At 38.2% G+C, this 23,249-nt stretch overlaps 2 protein-coding genes across 3 annotated transcripts in view; both read right to left on the bottom strand.

Moving 5' to 3' along the window:
- Positions 1–23,249, bottom strand: part of SYNPR (synaptoporin) — a 363,312-nt gene that overhangs the window by 7,350 nt on the left and 332,713 nt on the right. For both annotated transcript variants that reach the window (XM_028518697.2, XM_028518698.2), the window contains one exon: positions 568–759. In XM_028518697.2, coding sequence (XP_028374498.1) covers positions 568–759 — 192 coding nt within the window. The remainder of the gene's footprint in view (positions 1–567; positions 760–23,249) is intronic.
- Positions 5,594–6,226, bottom strand: LOC114501925 (ubiquitin-conjugating enzyme E2 N-like). The gene has a single exon (XM_028518699.2). It carries the CDS (start codon positions 6,210–6,212, stop codon positions 5,754–5,756), a length of 459 nt encoding a protein of 152 aa, XP_028374500.1. The 5' UTR covers positions 6,213–6,226; the 3' UTR covers positions 5,594–5,753.

Genomic DNA, 23,249 nt, shown 5'->3' with positions numbered 1-23,249 from the left:
CTCAACTTTGTTTAGCTTTTATAGTTTAGTTTTTCTGATGTTATCAAGCAACTAAACTGGGATCATGGAGATGACAAAAAATGACCATTGCAATTACAAGTGCTTTCTTACATGATTATTTCTTTCTGCATCCTACTAGGTCTGTGTATTTTTTCTCAGACAATTGATTGGATATATTCTAACTATATGTGGTTTGAACAATGTTTTCTTCCCAGGAAACCTGTATGCCATCAAATATTCATTTTTAACTTCTGGCAAGCTTCAACCTTAAAGTCAGATTTTATATCTGATTCCTGCTTAGAATTTTTATTTGACTGCCATCCAAGCAACAGCTGTTAATACATGCTGAGTTCTTACTAAGAACTTTGTAATTGGCAGCATTCAAGTCTATGGGTTCTGACAATAGAAACCTCAAGACCAAAGAATAATCTTGCATATGGAGTGAAATATCACCTGTTAGATTGGCCTAGTTTTAGAGGCAGAAATTTCCAAGGTGATTTTTGAGATGTTTTATTCACTTGACTGGCAAACAAAGATTTGGGAGGTAAAGCATAGGTGAAAACATACCACAGAAGTGTTTAAGCTGGACATTACAGGGCTGTGGACAGCCATGCATTTGTTGGACGACTGTTTGCAAGCTGATATCAGTGACAATACTTCTTTGGGATCAGTTGCGACCTTGACATCAGATAGTCCTTTTGCCCAAGCTGATGAACCAACCAACCACAAGAATGAAAAGACTACAGTGATGATGAAGTCCTATAGAAACAAACAGAAAGATAAAACAGTGAAAGAAATGTGAATCCTAGACACAAATCATTTAGTTTATACAACTATTTGCCAACTGGAAAATTCCAAGAGCACATAGTATTGAAACCAGGGAAAAGGTGAAAAACAAATAAAAACAAGTTTTGTGATATTATATTTATGTTTATATAAAATAAACAGTAATATTTATTAAATGCTTACTGTATCCCAGGAATGATGTTAAATACTTATAACCTCATATAATTGTTGTAAGACACCTGTAAAGAAGTGAGAATCATTATCCCATTGTACATGGCAAAGCTCAGATAGAATGGTTGAAGTTTGTCTGTAATGGTGTCAGGATTCAGACCCCCAGACTACTGAGCCCATGTTCTCAATCACCATGTTATGATGACTTCAAATATTTGGAGGAATTTGATGATTGGTAAAGATTCCTGGATGGTAATACATGTTCATTCATTTGTTCATTTATTCAACAAACCTATGCATTATTTATAGCATACTTGGGACTGTGCTAAGTGGGAAACAATGGCTATAATGTTTTGAGCACTTTATTATGGGTGAAAAGTTTTATATGAAATTATCCATGAAAATATCATGTTAAATAGCATTTGAAAGATGAGAAAACTGAGGCCCAGAGATATCAGTTTACATGTGGAAAGTGGCAGAGCCAGAATTTAGATCCAGACCTGTCTGACTTAGAAAACCATCTGATATGAGTTCAGGCAAAGAGCCTTTTCTATTCACATCAAGCAAAATTGCTATGGTGTAAGGGGATGAATATTGTAGAAAAACATCTATAAGTTTCTGATGATGGGGGTTGCTACTTCTCACATCCTCCATCATGACTCAGAGGTGGCAGAGAGTGGGAGTTACTGTCCAAGACTTAAGCAGACCATGTTCTAACATAGGATTTTTCAGATTTACTCTATTTATGTTTGATTAGTTTAAAAATGTGCCATCTTGCTTACCTAGAATGTTAAAAGCAGTGACCTGGAAAAGATAATAGGAAATACACCAACAGAAACAGACTTCCTTTTTTATTCTAAATGCTAAGTAAGCCCCTGAAGAAAAATTGTATGAGTTTCTTTCACAGACCTGACACATCTGACCTGCTGTGGTTTGCCTTTGCTCACGTTGTGACTAAATGACTTTTTATCAAGACCCCATGATCTAGACTGAGGGAAATCATACTCTAAAGATACCACTGTGAATGATAATTGTTAGGAATGACTTTTGTGAAGAATATCCTAAAAAGTCCACTACTAAGAGTTGCCAAATCTTCTGAGCAGCTGGCTTCTTCATCCAGGGTCTGTTGCAAATTACATCATTCACCAGTTGACCTTTTCATGTTGGCTGTAGAAAATTTGTGGCCCACTCTTAGGGTTTTTATTACATGAGTATTCTAACCGTCTTCCTAACTTTGTTTTGTATAGCCATCCTTCTTTTCCCTTGTTATTCCCTTCTTATTTTTAATTAACTCCATCTTGAGTTTCATATATCCTTGTGAATCATCTTAAGTTGTTTCTGGAGTAAGATGGAGGTATAAACAAACAAGCAAACACATACAAAACTACAGCTGGTCCATCATCAATGAGAACATCTGGAATAAAGAGACTCAGATATTTGAGTTTGAATTAGAGATTGGAGAAATGGTTACAAATAAATAAAAGCCAGGTTGACTGTGGCAAATACAAAATTCTGCTAATGTTTAGTCTAATATCTATTTTATTCATTCATTTAAACAGTAATTTTTGAGTACTATGCCAAGTATTGAGTAAGGTCTTATGGGGAATTTAAAAATGCAAATTATAGACTCTGCTTTCTTGATATTAAATATTGGTAGGTGGCCACAGATACCATATAATCAAACTATGAGACAGTAGCTGTCTTTATACTCAAAATCAGAAATAGGCTTGTTAAAAAGCCATTAGGAGGGGAAAAACTTTAAGAAAAAGGTCATGTGAAAACCTGTCAATTGAAAATTGGAGAAAATAGTATCAAAACTTTTAGTCTTACTTGGTAAAATAATAATTTATTGAGCACATATGTTCAGACTGTCATCCTGAGTTTGCATGTATTAACTCAATTAATCTTGACAACAACACTGTGAAATAGATGCTAATCCTGTCCTCATTTTACAATTGAGGAAACTGAATCATGAAGAGGTTAAGTAAAATTGCTCAGAATCATGAGTTAGTAAGTGAAGTAATCAGGACTGTAAGCCTGGCTGTCTGTTTCCAAGACTAGTGAGCTTGACTATTCTCTACTGTCTCTCATGTCTGCTGTAAGAAATTTTGATCTTCGTATTTAAATCAAATACACCAAAAAAGGTAAAAATTAAACTTGAGGTTTTTCTTAATGTAAATATGACAAAATCATAACAAATCATTTTTCATAAATAAACCTCATGATTGAAGTCAAGAAACTATATGTGTTTGGAGTAAATATGTTATCTTGGGGTGCTAATTCAACCTTTTAGCCCTTAGTACCATTTTGTAAAGAAAGATCAGCATATCATACTAAGGTAATTCTCATGTGAATTAAAAGTTCATCTTGCTATCAAGTAGACCTGGGGTTGAATCCTGACTTTGCTACTTACTAGCTGTGTATCCTTAGGCAGTTTGCTTGGCTACTTGGAGCCTCAGGTTAGCTCTCTGTAGATTGGGATAATAACAGTATCTCTCTCAGAGGGTGATTGTCAGGAGTGACAGTATGTTTGTTCGCCTCTTTCTTCTAATTAGCTGTCAGCTCCATGAGGACAGGGACTCTGTCTACCTTGGTTATTGCTAGGTCTTGGCAGAATAGGAGCCATTAACATTTGTTAAGTGAGAAAATAAATGAAAGAAAATGGTCCCAATTTTGTTAACATATTTTTATGTAGATAAAGTTGTATAAGAGTTTACCAACTGGTATTGGAAGGATTAGAGATGTTTTGTGTGGACTGGTAATATTTTTTTTATTGTTGTTCAAATACAGTTGTCTCCATTTTCTCCCCACCACTCCCTCCAACCCCAGCCATCCTCATCTCTCACCCTCGATCCCACCCCCTTTGGCTTTGTTCATGTGTGCTTTATACATGTTCTTGACAACTTTTCCCTCTTCCTCCCCATTATCCACTGCCACCTCCCCACTGGTTACCCTAGAATCCTGAAACACCAACTCAAAAGAACTTATGAACTCCAATATTCATAGCAGCACACTTTACAATAGCCAAGTGCTGGAAGCAACCTAAGTGCCCATCAGTAAATGAGTGGATCAAAAAAACTATGGTATATTTACACAATGGAATTTTATGTAGCAGAAAGAAAGAAGGAGCTCCTATCATTTGTGACAGCGTGAATGGAACTGGAGAGCATTATGCTAAGTGAAATAAGCCAGGCAATGAAAGATAAATACTGTATGATCTCACCTATATGTGGAACCTAATTGATAAAACAAACAAGCAAGCCCTGGCTGGCATAGCTCAGTATATTGAGCATGGGCTGCGAACCAAAGTGTCGCAGGTTTGATTCCCAGTCAGGGCACATGCCTGGGTTGCAGGCCATGACCCCCAGCAACTGCACATTGATGTGTCTCTCTCTCTCTTTCTCCCTCCCTTCCCTCTCTAAAAATAAATAAATAAAATCTTAAAACAAACAAACAAGCAAGCAAAATATAACCAGTGATGATTTTTATTTTGTTTTATATAGTCTTGTGTATTTTAAAGATTTTATTTATTTATTTATTTATTTTAGAGAGAGGGAAAGAGAAAGAGGGAGAGAAACATCAGTGTGCGGTTGCCTCTCACGCACTTCCTACTGGGGACCAGACCCAGAACCCAGGCATGTACCCTGACTGGCAATTGAACCAGCAACCCTTTGGTTCACAGGCATGTGCTCAATCCACTGAGCTACACCAGCCAAGGCTAGTCTTGTGTATTTTAAAACATATTTTGTAATTAGACCAAATAAAAACAATGTGGCAATGTGATGAGGACACTGAGTGATTATATCAATGGCTCTTCCAGACAGAAACTTCAGGTGGTCCTATTTGTCCTTACAGCAGCAGCAGGATTTATAATTAGAACAAATTATAAATGCCAATAGAGTTGAGAGTTTTTACATTGAAGGGTCTCAGAAAGTAGCCTGAAGCCAAGTTTTCTATAACTAAGCAAACTGTGAAGATGGGGAAACTATGTCAAAAGTTCTAGCTAACATGTGTGTTAGCCTGGACTTTTTTAGTTTTCAGCTTTGGTGTCAGCCTGAGTCTAATGGTACTTGCAGGGAGTGAGACAGAGAAACAGGAACCAATCCCCAAACCTACTTCACTTTCATACTTTATCTCCTGGAGAGGCTTCCCAGTGCCTAGTGATGTGATCCACTTAGGTCACCTTCTGGGCACAGAGCAAGGTGGAGAGGGGCAGTGTCCATCAGAAGCTGTCCTGAGGTAATGGTTTAATGTCTGTCTTAGGAGCAGCAGCAACAGCTGCCTTCACCCACATTTACTGAGCACTTCCTCTATGCCAGGCCTCTGCTCAGCACTTACAGATGTCATTAACCTCACAGTATGGGTACTTATGTTAGCCTTGCTTTTCTTACAAGGAAATCGAAGCATAATCAGGGGAAATGCTTTACTTGTAATTAATGCCTGACTTGACTACTGTAGTATATCATGAGCTTTATGAAAAGCTGGGGGAAAAGATGCTCTTTGGTACATTCTATATGGATAATTATTTTCATTAATGTTCTCTAAGTTTTAGTCATTTTGGTACTACCTAAACAATTTTTATTTAATCCACATACCTCACGTTATTATTTGATATCTAATTTAAAGCAATTTCCCATTTTTTTTTTTTGCTAATGTGCATTTAATCACCAAAGGACTGAAGATGTTGGGCTTTTATTCTGTAATGTTTCTAAGACTGTGTCCATTAAATGCAAACAAAAAAGGAAGAAGTCTTGGCAGAACAGGAGAAGTGATGCACACTTGATGATCAGATCGATTTAAATATTATTCATGGCATATAGCCTAGTCCATGCTCTAGCTGTTTCTATGGCTTGGGCTTCATTGGTCTTCCACTGCTCTGCTACATCATTTGCTAACGGATCGTCTGGATTGGGAGCACTTAACAAAGCCTGGATGGATAGCAGAACTGTGCAGATCTGCAGTGCTGAAGACCACTTATCTTTCAAAATATCTAAACATATTCTTCCCAACTTGTCTACATTAGGATGATAAATTTTGGTCATGAAACGTACTTTAGGTGCTGCCATCGGGTATTCTTCTGGAAGAAATAGTTCAAGTTTAAAAGTCCCTCCCTCAAAGGGGGAATCCTGGGGGCCAGCAATGACCACATGAAAATAACGGGCGTTACTCTCATCTGGTTCTGCTTTAATGCCGGGAACTGGTTCTGCCAGCAAACGTTGGGTTTCCTTGATAATCCTGCGGGGCAGCCCGGCCATCTTGTCAGATCCCAAGTTCCCAATTTCCCATTTTTAAAACATAAATATGTTCATCCCAGAAGGAAATTATACATGTACTATAGAGGGATTAACTAGTGTTAGAGGCACTTTGTAAAATATATGATTTTCTAACCATTATCCTGTACACCTGAAACTAATGGAAAATAATACTGAATGTAAACATTAATTGAAAAATATTTAAAAATTTCAAAAAAAGGAGTATTAGAGGGATATTAAAGAAATACTGGCATGACTTAAGCAGAAGGCTTGAAGTTAAATTGAATGTTGAATAACTTTCTCACTCATGATATTTAATGCCCCATTAATGGTCTGCCTAAGTGACTCTTCTGATAGTGCAGGTAAGAGCCCAGTTTTTTACAAATGCAACCCCTTGTCTATCAAGTAGAGATGGACTTGCATGGAAAGAAACTCAAGACATAAATTTGTAACATTTGTGGATAGGTTATCATGGTGCATAGATTAACTCTTTGAAGATAACTTCTGCAAGCTTTGCTTGTGTTATTTACTGCCGCAGAGTGGAGGGACTAACATTGGAAGGTGCTTGGATGCTTTCAAAAAAACTCTCATACTTGGGATCTCTGTAAAAGCCCAAGAAGTAGCCAGAGGAGTCATTATTAGCCTCATATCACAGGTGAATAAACTGAGGCCAAGTGAGCTGAGTGATTTGCCCATGGTTCATTAGTGCTTTGTAAAATACACCCTGAACTAGTGGTCTCACTCTGTACCAATAGAACATTGACACAGTATCAGGTTGTGTGTTTGCCGTATGTTGCATGTATCTGCTCAGTGATCCAAGTAAACGGCTTCCTCGGCAGAAGGAGAAGCTTGGCTTACAGCTGGCTGGATGCATTGTTTCCATTTCCTTGTTGGGTGTGTTTTGTTGTCTTCACTTCTCCTAAGTTACTGTTAGCAAACTCATTTTTACTAGAATGTAATTTAATATATTAAAGATGTTTGTCCTGGATTACTCCGAGGTATACAGAGGGAATCATCTTTGGTGACAGAAAACTTAATATTGCAGAACCAGGTAAACCTGTCTCTATCTCTGCCTGGTAGTGGTACACTGTACCTCCACTGGCTATCAGGGAACACAGCAAAGTTCCCATTTCTATTAGCAAATATTCCCAGTGTTTCAACACCAATGACTTTATTATCAGTGTTTCTTACTGGATGACTTTGTACTTTTTTCTGCAGCTTACACCTACACAGAGAGCCCAGACCAGAAACTGGGCAGTCCAACCAGTCACTCTCACCCTCAGTGCAACTGGATTCACTTTGCTAAGTCAGCTTTTAGGGATTCCTAACAGGAAGTGTGAATCAGGAAACAAAGAAATCCAACAGCAAGATAGAGAAGCTCATCTCAGGACAGAGCTTTGGACTTGCTTTTGAAGAAAGGAGAGCTAAGCATGGAATAACCTCTGTCCACTCATGGGTTGATTTTATTACTTCATTGGAAGGACTAATAATAATGACATCTAAAGAATGTCAACAGTTTGTAACACATGATTGCAAAAAATCATTTGATGTTTATAATAATCACATTAGGGTGAACATAACTATACCCATTTCACAGACTCAGGGAAGTTAAATGAGATGTCCCAGTTGAATTCAGGACACTGGCTTCATGTTCAATGAGTGGTTTTCTATTACACCCAGGTTTTCTGAAACCTGGAGTCAACTACCTTTGTGGGAACACAGACATGGCAACAAATAACATCAAGTTACACAGGAAGAAAGGCATTCTCCCTCAGAATTCCCTTCCAATCAAGTAGTAAAGGAGAGAAAGTCTCAGCTGCTAACTTGTTTCTATAACATATTTAATATCTATTTATCAAAAAAGGCCCCAGGCTCAGAGTCTGGCTAGAATACAGTACTTTTTATTTTCATTGATTTATTTCTATGTTTATGTTCTAATCGTGTCAAATAATGCTGAATCTCTATAACCAGTAGTAGTGCCAGATTTTCTTCAAAAAATTCATTTTATTGAAGTTTAAGAGACAATTTAATTTAAGGAACAATAGTAAATAACTCATGGCCCAGGTGACTGAAGCAGGGCAGAGAATGCCTGAAGATTGGAAAGGGCTGCTTGGTCCCCATGGGGCAAAACACTGAGTCTGTGACCCTGTGCTGTTTCATAGAAGAAAAATGCAAGGCAGAAATGTGAATCACATATGTAATTTAAATTTTATGGAGGCCATATTTTAAAAAAGGAAAAGGAAATTAGTATAATTAATTATATCAATACATTGTACATTGACAGTCTCTGTACTGTCTGGGTTGTTTGTGTTATTATCCTAGATACACTGCAGTTGCACCGTAAATTAATAAGGATTTTGTAAAAAGATGCAGAGGATGCTGTTGTTCTTCTATTATAGGGCTGGTAAGTCATCTTGTTTCATGTCTGAAGAATCTGGCTTATGCTTGAGAATCAATGTAGGATTTCATTTCTTTTTCTCTTAAGTCAAATTTGATTGTGATTGATATACTGCATTTTTCTTTTTGAGTCTGTTCCTAGAGAACTTTATCAGTAGATTTGTAGTTGCTCAGCTGTGGACCTGAGGCTTCCGGTTTGTTTTTAACTTTTCTCATGAAAATAAGACTTTAAAAATTATCCTCTGCAGTTCTTTTGGCTCATAAGCAATGGGTTTCACAATCTTGGTGCAACTTGTGGGTATTTGTGGCTGTTCGGCCAGCTCAGAATGAATGCAAAATCTTCATTAGTTTGCTGCAATGTGATTGTAAATCATATTTTAAAAATATTTCCTTAAAACTCAACTCAGTTTCCAATTGATCCTGCCTAACCTTTTTGTTACAAATAGCACATACCTTTAAAATAGGATATTAGAAAATTAATAACTATTCAAAAGAAATGAATAGTAATAGTAGCAGTGTTACCCATAATGGCTGTTATTGATTCCTATGAGCCAAAGACCATGCCAAGACCTTTACATACATTGTTCCACTTAATCTTCATCAAGAATTTGTGAGGTAGGTTTTATTATACATAGAGTTTTAGATGAGAAGGTATCACATAATGGTTGTCTTTGCAACAGGCAGCCCTGGCCTCACATCTCAACTCTTATCAACTAGCTCTTGGATCCTATTAAGCCTCAGTTTTCCTATTTATAAATAGGGGTGATAATGACAAGTTTTCACAGGATTTTTGCTAAGGATAAATGAATTAATTCAATAAAATGTTTAGCCTGACACATAGTAAGCCTTCAATAAAATTTCACATACACGCTTCTAAATATAAAAATTAAATATACAATAGAATAGAAACATATATTGGTATTATTCAGTGAATTTTGAATTTTGGTTGTAAAGCAAATCAGGTAGGTTTATTTAGTTATTCAAATCTCTAGTAAAAACCAACTATATTCCAGGTGTTAGGAATATAGTAGTTAATAAAAACAGACATGGTGCCAGTATTCATTATGTTGGAAGGGAGAGACCTGACTCAAATAATCACAGAAGAATGTGTAACTGAAAATGATAATAATGGCTTTGCAGGAGGGGGATTTGGTGTTTTGAAAAGAAAACAAAAATACATGTGGGCACTGGCTCATCTAGGGAGATGGGAAGCTGCACAGATCAGGATTTATCCAGCACCCTTTTTGACTTGTCCCTTGGGTGGTTTTTAAAGCGGACTCATGTTGAATGAATCAATCTTCCACAGAATAGCTTACCTGGAAGGCCTAGGAATTGGCATCTAGAGGAAGTTTGGGCTTCTCTTTACTACTTGCTTAGTACAAGGGTGCTTGTTGATCTTCATCAGGACAAGAAGATTTGCTGCACCATGCTGTTAGCAGAAGGAAGTGCAAGGGGGGAAAATTGCTTGTTTACTGGGAATTTTGGTGGCTCTTGTGGCTGCTGAGGCTATTAGCTTCCTGAACTTGCACACCTGCAACCCTATTCCTTTTAGAAAGCCAAACAATAAACAAAGTAGAGTAGAGAGGTAAGAAGTAAAAAGGTCTGGGTGGATCTGTTTACATATCAAATGTTGGCAGAAATGTATTCCTGTCTTTCTGAACCCTTGCAGCTTTCTAGAAGCTTGTAAGCCTACAGAAACAACCAGCATTATTTGGTGTTTACAGGTGAATTCCTTGCTTATGCAGCAAACAGCCATCTTTCCAAGTGGTTGGTTATTGATTTGACACATCCACCAGTAATTATAGAAACAAATATGATGCCCAAGTTCTAGACCAGAAATGAGGCAACTGTTGAAACCAGTGTAGATATCTTCAAGATAACTTGGGGGAAAATCACATTTGTAGAGTGAATCAAGGACTAATCTGGACATTTGAAGATGCTTATTGAACATCTTATCAGTCTTTTTCTATTTTTATGTATTTGTTAGCACCTCCAAAATATTTTGGGGGCTGCTATTGTACCAACTAGGTAAAAATGCTAATATTTAGACTATTAACCACCAACTTTGCCTACCTGACATAAAGCTGTTGGGCATTGTAAACATAGCTGAAAAATACCATCTGTCAGGCAGTATACAGATGAGACAACTGGAAATGTGGCACACAGGAGACATGGCAGAAGGTTCAAAGCCAAAAATAGTCAGATCTCCACTTCACCTTTCATATGTATCCTGGGCTACAATGTTCTCTCATCATGTGAACAAAATTACTTCATCACAGTGTTTTATATACATAAAACTTGGGAGTCAAATGTATGAGGGGAGGTCCCCCAAAAACCTGGAATTTATTTATAAAAATTGTGCATATATTGTTACATGTTAAAGTTTCAGTCACCTTCAAAGTACTCTCTGAGTGATGCAATACACCCAATGAGACTTTATTTGCACTGCTCAAAACAGTTTTTGAACTCATCAATTTTGATGCCTTTTAGTGCTTCTGCCATTTTTTGTTTCACCTCTTCCACAATGACAAAACATTTCCCTTTGGGGACTTTTTCATCCAGGGAAGCAAAAAAGTCACTCAGAGTGAGATATGATGAATAGGGAGGTTGGGGCATGGGGATCATGCTGTTTTGGGTCAAAAATTGCTGAACACTCAGTGTAATGTGGGCTGGTGCTCTTGAGAATCAGCCATCATGAAATAGGCAAGCATGTTGAAAGTCTAGAAAAATTCACTGAAGCCACATACAGCCTCTCACAACAATGCCAGCTGGTACACTGATACAGATGGGTTCCTAGAACACTCAGCTAGAGGGGAAGCCTGTACTACAAGGGGCATGCCCTTCAGAAGATAATTCCATTTTTTTGATAATTTCATTTTTGGGGTCCCCCCTCATATATGTGATATCACACACTCACACACACACATACACACACACACACACACTTTTAAAGAAAGAGATAACATACAACCATCTTTTCCCTTCATACAATGACAAATGGTAAAGCCATGGATAATTAAAATATTAGATAATCCAAAGTCATTCCTTAATTTGTCTAAACATTTTTAAGTTGTCCCCACTACCAAGCTATATTTAAAAATGAATGTGAAATCATTTCAAGTAAGCTATACCAGCAAATTTTGACTCAGAAAATGTTGGCAGACCTTTCAGTTGCCACCTTATGAACCCTGCTTTGCAGTCTCTGGTCATCACCTTCCCTGAAACTGAAAAAAATGCAGACGTTCCTCCTCCAGAATTACATAATCTTAGAGTGTGAAGGAACTGCCAAGATAAGTCCAGGCTGTCAAATACTCCTTTGAAAACATAGTTCTGTTAACTTACTATTTCACACTGCTGATTATCTCACAGACAGTACAGGGAAGAGTTGATATGCATGGCTGGAAATAATTCAACAGCACAAAATTCATCATGGATTTTAAAATTTGCTGGTCTTCAGCATCCACATCTATAACAAGAAATACGATGCCTAATTTACAGGATTGTTGTGAAAATTAAATTTACATAAAAATGTTAAGCATGGAGACTGGAATATTGTAAGTGTTGAATTAATGTTTGGGATGATGGTGGTGAAGATGATGTAATCTTCAAGTGGCATGGCTTCATTTTCTCATGGCCAATGACGTTTGACCATAAATTCAGCTGCAATGACTTGATTTTTTTTATCTGTATTCTGATATTCTTTTGAAAATAGATTCATCTGCTGAGGTTAAATTCATATGGCCAAAATTTTGTTAATACAGCCTTAGTTATGAGCCAGTAGTTCTCTATCAGTAGAACTTTGCAACAACCAGGTGTGCACACTTGTGTGTGTGTGAATATTTTATCTGGTGACACTACATGACTGGAAAAAAGAGGTGATTGTGCTAAGACATATAAGGCCATTTGAAGAAGTTTTGCCTGGGAGACTGAGTCACTGCTATGATCAATGAATGGTTGATTATTGTACATTCAGAATGTACAGAGCATGTGCTATTTTAATTCTGTTCACAAGTTTGTCTCTTTCACTTGACTGTACTTTCCTTGGGGGTGGGAGAGTCTTAAGCACTTGTGTCCTTGGTACCTCACCAAATATCTGCCATATATACAACTTCTCATATATATCCCCAGAATGCAAGAAGAAAGTATAGAGACTTCACATTTGGCTGTGTCATTTAGAGGGGAAAATCATTTGTATTTAAAAAAGTTGCCTGCTCCCTAAATTATCCCAGAGATAATTTAGAAGCTCATAACACTGGCTGCCTGTTAAAAAAATGAAATAGCCAAAAGATAGGGATAGAAGAATGGTTTTTAGGGTTTGTTTTTATTATTTTTCTTTATGCATATCTTTCTCCCTCTGTATACCCTTTTAAATGACTGGATTTGAAAACTTTAACATAATTTTAGAATAGGCTTATTTTACTAGATTTGACCTTTGGCAATTGTGAGAAATCTTCTGTTTAGGGGAATGATTATGATTATATTTCACACTTCCCTCCCACAAACACTTTTTTTTTGCAAGTAAGCGAGAGGTGTTAGCTCAGTTCATGCTATTTTTCAGTATTCCTTATGCCTTTCTAGAATTGAAGACCCATTATCCTGTCATATATCAAACCATCTGTCAGCCTGCAACAGATGGTTAAAATGAAGAACTTCTAAAATACTGAGGAAATTATTCTGCATTTCACCATCTACAGCTTAAATTTAGTCTGATTTCAGAAAATTTCTTTGCCACTTCCCCACTCCTCATACAAAGTGAAAGTGAGGAAAATATTACATTTAAATTACAAATTAGAAGCCATTCCTCAAAGAGATGGCTATTACATGCATAGATGCTGGCTTTACTCTGTCAGAGGGAAGACCTGGGTTTGAATCTCAGTTATATTGCTCCTTGGCTGCCTGGCCTTTGACAATTTATTTGACCTTGTAGTCTTTTACTTCCTCAAGTTAAATAGTAGAGAATTAATAGCTTATCTTAGTGAGTTATTACAAGAAGCAAAACAAATGGGTAATCTGTGAGATAATATCTTACACAACCAGGCACTTGATAAATGATAGAGATTATTTTCACCATCAGTTCTTCCCTTTTGTTTTTATCCCATTTCTTTTTATATTTATTCCACATCAAAGATTCTGCTGTGTCTCTGGCAGCAAGACTTGGGCAGGTGCATCCAACAGAAGGAAAGCAGACATGAAAAAGTGGCCAGGTATGGATAAAGCTGGGGGTATGTATCTATTTCTCTCTGCAATGTGTGTTCTATACATAGTATAACTCACTGAGATGTTGTGTTGTTGTTTGGTGTGTGTATGTGACAAGGATAGATGGGCAGATACAAAACTAAAATATTATGTTCTGGGTTGTGGTTGGGGGTGGTGGTGTGTATTTTTATAAGCCTGATAGTACCTGGAACTCCTGCCCAAACCTTCCCAAGGAGAGTGATCATATGTTTTCTTGGTTTCATTTACATTCTGGATGAAATAAATATTTGTGATTTTTACCCTGTTTAGGCATAAATATTAGTTGAATCATAACTTATGTTTCATGCTTTATTTAGCTGATTCCACTTAGTTTTGTCAGTTCTATCCTATTTTCAATACATAACTGTTAAAATTTAACATTCACAGTTTTTAGCAGTGGGAGTTTTTGGGAGCATAGTCTCCCTCTTCCCAGCATTATTTTTTATAAGTGCCGATGTCTGTGCTAAGATGTAGTGCAGGCCTGAAATGTTTAAGAAGCAAGATGTCTGAGAGCAAGGCATTTCAACTTTATGTGTCATGAGTGTCCTGGAATTTCTTGACATGCAGGTTCTGAATCAGTAGGTCTGGAATGGTTCTGAGAGCCTGCATTTCTAAAAAGCTTCTGAGTAATACCAAGGCAGCTGGGCCAGAGACAAACTGAGACGCAAGTTCCTCGCCTATGAGGAAACACCTTCCATATGAACATCCCAGTCTACTACAGCATCCCCTGCTCTCCAGGGCCCTACTCTCAGTGGGCCTTCCCACACCACTGTGCATACATTGCCATTCTGCCTCATTTTTGTGTAGGTCCATCTCATTTTCCCAATTCAACTTTTAGATTAGCCTCTTGCTGCTTTATCTCGTCTAACAGTTATTAAAGAATTTCTATATACCAGAGATTGTGCTAAGTGTTATTGTCATTTAATGCTTAGTGATAAGGTCACAGTGCTACTACCATTGATTAACAGCGAAGGCTATAGAGGCACAGAGAGGTCAAGTAAGTTGCCCAAGTTAACCCAGCTAGCAAGTGGCAGAACCAGGACACAAATGCAATTGGACTTCAGAGCCTGAGTCCCCAGTCATTCAGGCTTTGCTAAGGTAAGGTTATGCCTTCCTGGAGTAGTGTCCAATATATTTTTACAACTCCTGCAATACCTATTCCAGTGTTATATCTAACACATCTAAGCACATAGAGCAAAAATCCGTTGTGTAAATTAAGAAGAAAAAAGGTATGCTGCTTTTATCTTTCTTTTCCTTTTATTTTACTGAACTGCCTTAATAAAACCAGTGGAGTTGAATATCTGGGGATTAGAACTAACAGTATCAGACAAAAGTCCAACAATATGCACTTCTCTAAACTGCATATAATTAGAATCTGGTGGTCTGTAGTTCTGCTGTGTGGGCACCATTTGACCTATGTTATGTTAAAACCTGTTATAATGAGATCTCATTATGTGCCATGTTACATCCTGTTGATGAGAAAAAGAAATTAGCTATTAAAAAAGTGAAGGTTCTATATAAGATATTCTTAATCACATCAAGGACCCTGATTCCACACAAATTTGCAGAAATTAGCTAAAGATGTTATAACCTTGTACCAAAGGGCAGAGCTGCCCCCGTTAAGTGCTACTCATAATAGCATTCCTTTTTTTTTTTCAAAAAAAAAAATTTTTTTACTATCACCAAAATTAAACTACATAGAAAGGATTTTTTGTTTTTTGTTTGTGTTTTTTTAGGGTTTTTTTTTTTTTTTAGCACAAAGAAAGCTTCACCTTATTCTGGGGGTAAGTATGCAACATCCTGGTTTCATATTAGAGGAACCACCCCCATTCTATTTATGCACCATGGCAAACAGTATTAACTCTTTTGAAAAACATGTGGGACATAAGCATGTTGCAAGTTATTTGTTTGATGATTTTGAGAGAACACAAAAGAGAAATTATTGGTACCTGTTAAGGTAATTCCTCAGGGCTTAAGTTAAAAAGAAATACACACTTGTAATAATGATAATTTTTCAAAATGTGTTAGAAATGTGAGAGTTGAATACACACAAGTGGAGATGAGTTCTAAAATACTTTTATAATGAGAAAGTCACCAAGAGTCCAAATAACCACTGATAAACATTTCAAGTCTCCCATAGTGAGCGGTGTCATTGCTTTTGTGCATACATCAAGTGTAGGGTCATGCTTAGGGCCCATGGATGAACAATGCAGACCTCTGCACACTGGAACTGTTTCAGTTCAGGGAAATGCTCTCACTGTGAGAACCACCAACAACAAACTGAGACGGAGCAGGCAGCTGTGCTGATGCTTCTCAATGGGATGGCAGACAGATTGCCTGCAGGCTGGAGATGTTCTTCTTCCTTTTTTTCTCTTTATCTTTGTGTGTGTGTTGTTAGTTTTTGCCTTTTTTAAAAAAATAAACACATATCGTTGAATGATCGTACATCAAATACACACACAGTGCTATGTTGTTGGTTTGGAATGGCCATAAGGATTTTTTGTTTGGTTTTGTTTTAGTGACATCCTCCCAGCCCACCTTACCCAAAAGTTTCAAAATAATAGTTCTCAACCTATTATTCCTTTGAAGCAACTTATGAAGTGTCAATTTGGAATAGAGACTGGATAAGCCTTCTACCCTCACCCCCTGATTTAGCATGTAGCTTTTCTTGCTTTAGAAGGGCAGGAGAACATAGGGGTAATGGCTACAGAAGTAACAGATAAGTTTTAAGAAAGTTTTTAAGAAATAACAGATAAATTTTTTGTGTGTTTGTTTTTGTAGCTAGTTATGGAGGAACTAACCTCAAAAAGAATTTGAAGTTATTTATGTATTTCAAGTGAGAAATAGAAAAATTAGCTAGATAATCCAGGATAATAAGAAACACCAAAAGAAATAATAAATCAGTAAACATTATTGATTATACATTACTTTTTACCATGTGTCAAGTGAGCTTCTAGACACTGGGAATACGGCAGTGGACAAAAGCAGACAAAAATTCCTGCCCTACAGAATGTGGAGGAGGTAGAAAATGAATGAGGTAAATAAGTGAAGTACATACTGGTTTGGATAGTGATAATAAGTGTTGCGGAGAAAAAATACAGGGAAAGGATAGGAACTGATATGATGGGAAAGTGAGTGCTGAAATCCCAAGTTTGGTGGCCTTGGAAACCTTATTAAGAAGGTAGATTTGATTACAGGCCTGAAAAAATGTAAACAAACCAGTCATATGGTTATCTGGGTAGAGCCTTCCAGGCAGAAGGAAGAGCCCGCATGCCTAGTGGGTTTGTCAATCTAGAAAAATGAAGGCTTAATTAACTTGTTTGCAATGGCTTCAACAATGGTTCTTTACATTTTAGGGTCATCACATCGAATGTGATGACAAATGTACTTATCCAGTTCCAGGGAAGTTGGATTTGAGGGAGGGATGAGGAGAGAAATAGGAGATGGTAGTCACACTTTTGACAAAGAGAGGCAGTAATCTGAATTATGGAAGTGACAGCTAGATTGAAGGAAGAGGTAATCAGGAGATGTATTTAATGGAGTTTAGTCAGGAATTTGATGTAAAGATAGAGAGAAGGTGTCATAGAAAACACCCAGGTTTTTGGCTGGAAAGATGGTAGTTCCATTCACTGAGACCACTGCTCTGAGAATCTGTAATTCCAGGACACCTGACCACAGTGTGCTCCACCAGCTCAGCGTGTGGGCTTAGTTGGCCTGCTAACCATGAACTCAGCAGGTTCAGGGCATAGGTGTTGGGGACCGCCCTGCCTGGTCTCAGGAAGCTGTAACCCCCCCCCCCCCCCCCCCGAGACTTAGGCTGAGTGAGAGACCTCCTGACCAGGAGCCACTAAGGAGACAAAAACTTATTTCCCTGGCATGAACGCTACCTGTTCTATGCCGAAACCTCCTAAGCTTGATCAGTTAGCCAATGACGGGTAAGATTTCCCACGGAGGGAAATATCTAAGACAGGCATGATCACATGGAGGCTTCTGGGTAGAGACTCAAGGCTGTGGAAATGAAGGGGTGATGGACATCAACCCCTGCCCCCTTGGCTTTGTCAAAGCCTGAGTCTTTGTTCTTAGATGTGAGAAATCCAAGTCTCCTGGCTGCCTTTGTCTTCTCTGTTAACTCAGGCCTGCAGGGGCAGCCCAGACCAGAAATGGCAGGCCCCCGGGGTGATCAGGCCTGGGACATAGAGTATTCAAGATCCTGTGAGATCTGTTTGCTGGAGGATGTTATTAACTTGGAATTTAAAAGCACAGGCAGGAAAGTTTTGGAACCTGTAGCCCTTTCATATGTTAAAGACCACAAACCTTGCCCAGAATCACAGCAGGAGTTCTGTCCCCACCTTTGTAAGTTGCCTACATCTTTTGATCTTCTCTGTGATCAAACAGAGTTTGTGAATCCACAAACTAAGTCTGTTTTCTCAATAAAAATCTGCTTGGGTATGGACACAGGGCACTCCCCACTAGAGGGGGTGGCCATGGCGCTCTCCATGGGAGAGAGTGGCCCTTCTGTTCCTATTCCCCCATAGGACCTGGTTGTCTCTGTGTATGTTTTTAGCATGTTTTGATGAGCATCCATAGCCAAGATGAATACTGCTGGATGGTATCATCCACACATAGGTGGGCCATGCTCTTGGATGATTAGTTTTTTAAGATATAGTTCTGGGGTCTATTTACCCCATTAAAATTATACACATAAAAAGAAGTATCACTGTATTTCTACATCTTCTCTTTGACTAGGGTGGTAAAAGGAACGTCTCATTTGTTCATTTTTAAATCTTTTAGATGCAAGATCTTCTGACGATCAGTACTACCACCTTAAGTTCTTCAGAGACCTCTTTTGGAGCCTCTTTCTTGTTTATCCCTACAATATGGGAGTTTATGAAGTCATAACTTCTTTCACTCTTCCCCTCTTTTACATACTCATACACCCTCATGACCTCATCTAAATTTCAGATCTATACTCTACCTCTTTGCTACTATCCCCAAATGGATGTCCTCCACTCTGTCAGTTTAACTTGTTTGAAAAGAACTCCTTGTTTCTCCCTCTAACCCTACTACTGCATCTGCAGGTAGTAGCTAGGCTGAAATAAAATCTCAGGTTCCACTGGGAGCCTTCTTAAGCTCTGCCTCCCTATCACTACCCTCCAATTTCCCTATGGTAGAGTGTGAGGTGGTGATTACAGCCTTGGGTCAGACAGATCTGGTTTCATTTCTGGCTAAACCATTCACCAGCCATGTTACTGACATATGTCCTCATTGAAATGGGAATCAGAATACTTAGCTAATAGGATTTCTGTGAGCTTTAATGAGATAATGTATGCAAAGCACTTGGTTTCAGGCCAGGCACATAGTAAGTGCTCATGAAAGAGTTCATGTGATGATTAGAATCTTACTGTTCTCTCTTTAGATTACTTCAATCATCTCCTAATTAGTCCCCTTACCACTATATCAGCAAATTATGTAATTAACATAAATGTTTTAAAACACAGGTTTGCTACTACCCATTTCCAATGGAAAACTTCCAATTGAATAAATAAGAATCTTAGTATTCATCCTGCCTTGAATTTTTTTTTTTTTGAAGAGGAAGTAAGCATCAGAGGTATTTCATGCTACACAGTTAGGCTCTTCCCATCTTTAATAGCCTCATCTTGTAAGTCCTTCTTTAAATTACACTCACCCTCACATATTCATACCCTCACTTACACACTCACTCCTACTCTCACATACATAAATGTGCACACACATAAACCCACACTCTTTCTGTCCTCTTCTGCATCTGGTCCCTTATTTGACTTTTTTTTCTTTTGAAAGAAGCTTCCCAGTGTATTTGCATACAGAAACCAAGCCTTTGTTCTCACATTTGACCATCTGCTCCTAAAAAAAATTATCCCAATTTCTCAGGTTTAAATCAATCTCTTGTTCTTTCTTCCTATATAACTATTTGCTTTTCCCACATTCTGGTCCTTGGCACAGTGAATCAAATAACCTTAAAGCTAGAGCTCTCTATTATCCAACTTTCCATAGGCCTCAAGGGGTAGCATAGCATTTTCACATAGTAATTTCTCAATAAGTGTTTGTTGAATTCAATTAGGAAGATTTCAGTCTTTAAAATATAAATGTAAACACACAGACAGCATGGAGGCATTGCATTTACCCAGCCACCTGCTGCTCCTGAGTTCACAGTTTACCTTACAGCTGAGTGTGAGAGTTGTATCTGCAGAGCCATCTGTCTTACAAAGTGCCAGCAGGCCCAGATTTGCCCAGACTTTGCATCACTACACCTTACATTTCTTTTTCCTCACCCTTGAGCCTTGTCAGAAATTTAAAAATGGGTACAACCAGTTTGAGAAGCTAAAAATGCTGGTGTTTAGGGGTAGGGTGAATGTGGAAAGGGACTTTCAATGGCTCAGTGGTTCACAGGTTTCTGAGGCTTACCTTTGTCCTGATCGATATGTTCACCAATGATTGGAAGAAGATCTAGATAACAGTTTCTGTGAATGGCATACTGTGGTCTGGCCTGACATACTGTTAAGCAGAATGATGGCACAATTTTAAGAAAATTAGCTACTTCTTGAAACTTGGAAAGTCATTTCAACTGAGAATTCCTTCCTAACTTTGGGTGAGGGAAATGACCAAGAATGTTCTAAAATTCTCATCAGTTTCCTTGTCCTTAGACACATTACCATCTGGTGTTTCTTCCATGAACTTGCAGAAAGCCAACTGGAATAAAGTATATAAAATACCAGCAACATTTTATTCTGAAAGGTTCACTTGGCATAAAATTCACAAAGTTGTGACATCTCTAAATCTATACTCAGGTGATAGATGCCATTGATCTTGATTGGAAGAACACTTCTTAATCTAGTCTAGGAAGAGACTGTATATTCTAGTCTCAGTTGGGGATTTCTCTGCTGCAGCAGTGTGTCAGATGGGACTACAGAATAAAGAAAGTTATTTTACCTAAAATTAAAGATAGTAATTTTATTGTCACTAATACTTGCTCCTAATAGAACCATGATAATTTGGATCATAAAGAAGTTGGCCTTTATTTTCACAATAATTGCCCTAAAATTGATAAACAATTGGCTTTAACTGCGAGAGTTTAGTGCAAAAGGAAAATAACGTTAACTTGAAACCTCAGTGTGTCTTTCTTTCAAAATCTAGGCTTGGAGAACTCACAACCACACTCTTAGTGTTTACTTTACTCTTTAGCAAGTTTCTACATAAGATCATCTTGACCCCTAAAAAAGTATGCTTGCTGCTGAATGAAGATAATCCTACCTACCCTGGCAACATGAGGCCTGGAACTTCTGTTGTGTTTCTGTGGGCTTAATAGTTAAATTTCTTTTGAGTAAACTGATAGTCTGAATATTATTTGCTTTGCAAAGCTTTGCTCACAATCCCAGGTAGAATTAACCTTGACTTCTGGTCTGAAGCCACAGCTCTGCAGAAATCACAAGTGTAGCTTGAGTCTGTAAGAACCATATCCAGGGGAGATTTTTAAAAAAATAATCTGTAACTGGTTTCTATGCAGGAGTATCCCTTGGTGGCTGAGCAAAGCTAATGGGTGTGGATATGCAAGATGAGGCAGTGCTACACCTTTGTGGTAAGAAAAAAGAGCAGGAAAATCATGGAATAAGGCAAATCTAGGAGGGTGGAGAGGCTGGTAAGTGAAGGTTCAAGAAGCAGTAGAGAAATTTGCTCACTTCAGAACACTTAGCACACAGTGGGCATGAAATGGAGGCTGAGAATGAAGAACAAATCTCAAACAAGGTTTCAATTATTTATTCTTATTAACTTTTTACATTTCGATATGCTATGTAAACTTTGCCAGCTCCCAATGAAGTATCCTAGATGTCTAGTACCTAGCTCATAGCATGCTATTGAATTCCATGAAGCACTAGCAGTTGGTTCTGGTAGGTGTTCAGTCACATATGGGCTGAAGCCAGGGTTTACCAGAAATTTGTTCTGACTTGTGTAGAAAAGGCCTGTTGCAGGGTTTCACCTGTTGCTCTGCCTTATTTTAAAGTGCTCACTTTCTGCTTTGAAAGTGTATCTATTTGATAAAGTCTAAAGTCATACAACATAGCTTTCATGTTACTGTAATTTGAAGACCAGACATATGTTATTACTGACTTGCCTGTTTACCGACCTCCACCCCTGAAATAATGGGCTTCCTGGGGGACAGGATACCATCTTCATTAATTCATTCAACTCACTATGTACTGAGTTCTGTATTTATGTTAGGTGCTAGGATACAACAAAAAATAATAAGTGGTCTCTGCACTCAAAGGTCTTACAAAACGGGCCAGCTGATATGTGACCAGACAATTATAAACTAGAGAAATAAGCCTGACAACAGGCTTTCTCCACTCCTGCACTATAGAAATTTTGGACTGAAAAATCCTTTGTTGTACTGGGGTATCCTGGGTCCCTAGAATGTTCAGCAGCATTCCAGGCCTCTACCACTAGGGGCCAGTAGTACACCCTCTAGTTGTGACAACTAAAGAAGTCTCCAGATTTCACACCTCACCTTCACCCTGTGCTCTGGTCCCTGCCATTGACTATAGGAGACCGTTCTGTGCGGCGTGGGCCCAGCTCCCACTTGGAAAGGCCAGTGGAAAGCAAGGTCTGGTACACAGGACCCCACCCACACCCACAGATAGGTTCTCCCATGGGGAATCAGGCCTGCATTGTACTAGACCACTTTGATAATTACTTTTTGCTAAAACTCCGTCACCCTGAATTGAGGTAGCAAATGTTTACTGGGTATCTTTAAAGTAACTTCCTAAAATCTATGCTAAACCTTTCAAGGATGAGTGTAACCAGTTCAACCACTTTTCTCTTTACATTTGTAAATATCCTTCTTTTTTTTTATGTAATTAGCAACATCCTCTCCTTTGTTTTCTGTAAAAGGTAACCACCTAAAGTAAACCTGTGCATAGTAAATGAGGACCATCCTCAATGCAACATGCTTAGAAAAGCAATAAAAGCTTGTCAAGGCAAGGGTCAGTGTGCTCTCCTCTTGAGAAAGTGGCTGTGCTGTCCCTTTTCCTCCACAGAACTTAGTAGGCCATGTGAATTTGTCTTGTCTCATCCACAATACGGCGGACACTACTGCCTGGTGTCTGCATCAATTGATAACCATTATTTCTAGTTAAGGCTAGACTCAGTGCATCATGGCAAGAACACCAAACCCAGATCTGGGCAGAGTCTTGTTAATTCTTCATCTCCAACTCCTAGGTGGTCTTTAACAAGTGCTTGACGAGGGAACAGAATGCATAATATCATGCTGTCCCTTAGGAGTCTTGGAATAAAGCCTGGTAAACTAGGGGGACATTTAAGTGTGAAGCCATAGGCAGAATTTGGCCAATAAATTTCACTCAGAATCATTTTCCC

The sequence above is a fragment of the Phyllostomus discolor genome, chromosome 7 (genome assembly GCF_004126475.2).
Source record: "Phyllostomus discolor isolate MPI-MPIP mPhyDis1 chromosome 7, mPhyDis1.pri.v3, whole genome shotgun sequence".
In the NCBI taxonomy this organism is placed as follows: Eukaryota; Metazoa; Chordata; class Mammalia; order Chiroptera; family Phyllostomidae; genus Phyllostomus; species Phyllostomus discolor.
This window is presented reverse-complemented; position numbering and strand designations above follow the sequence as displayed.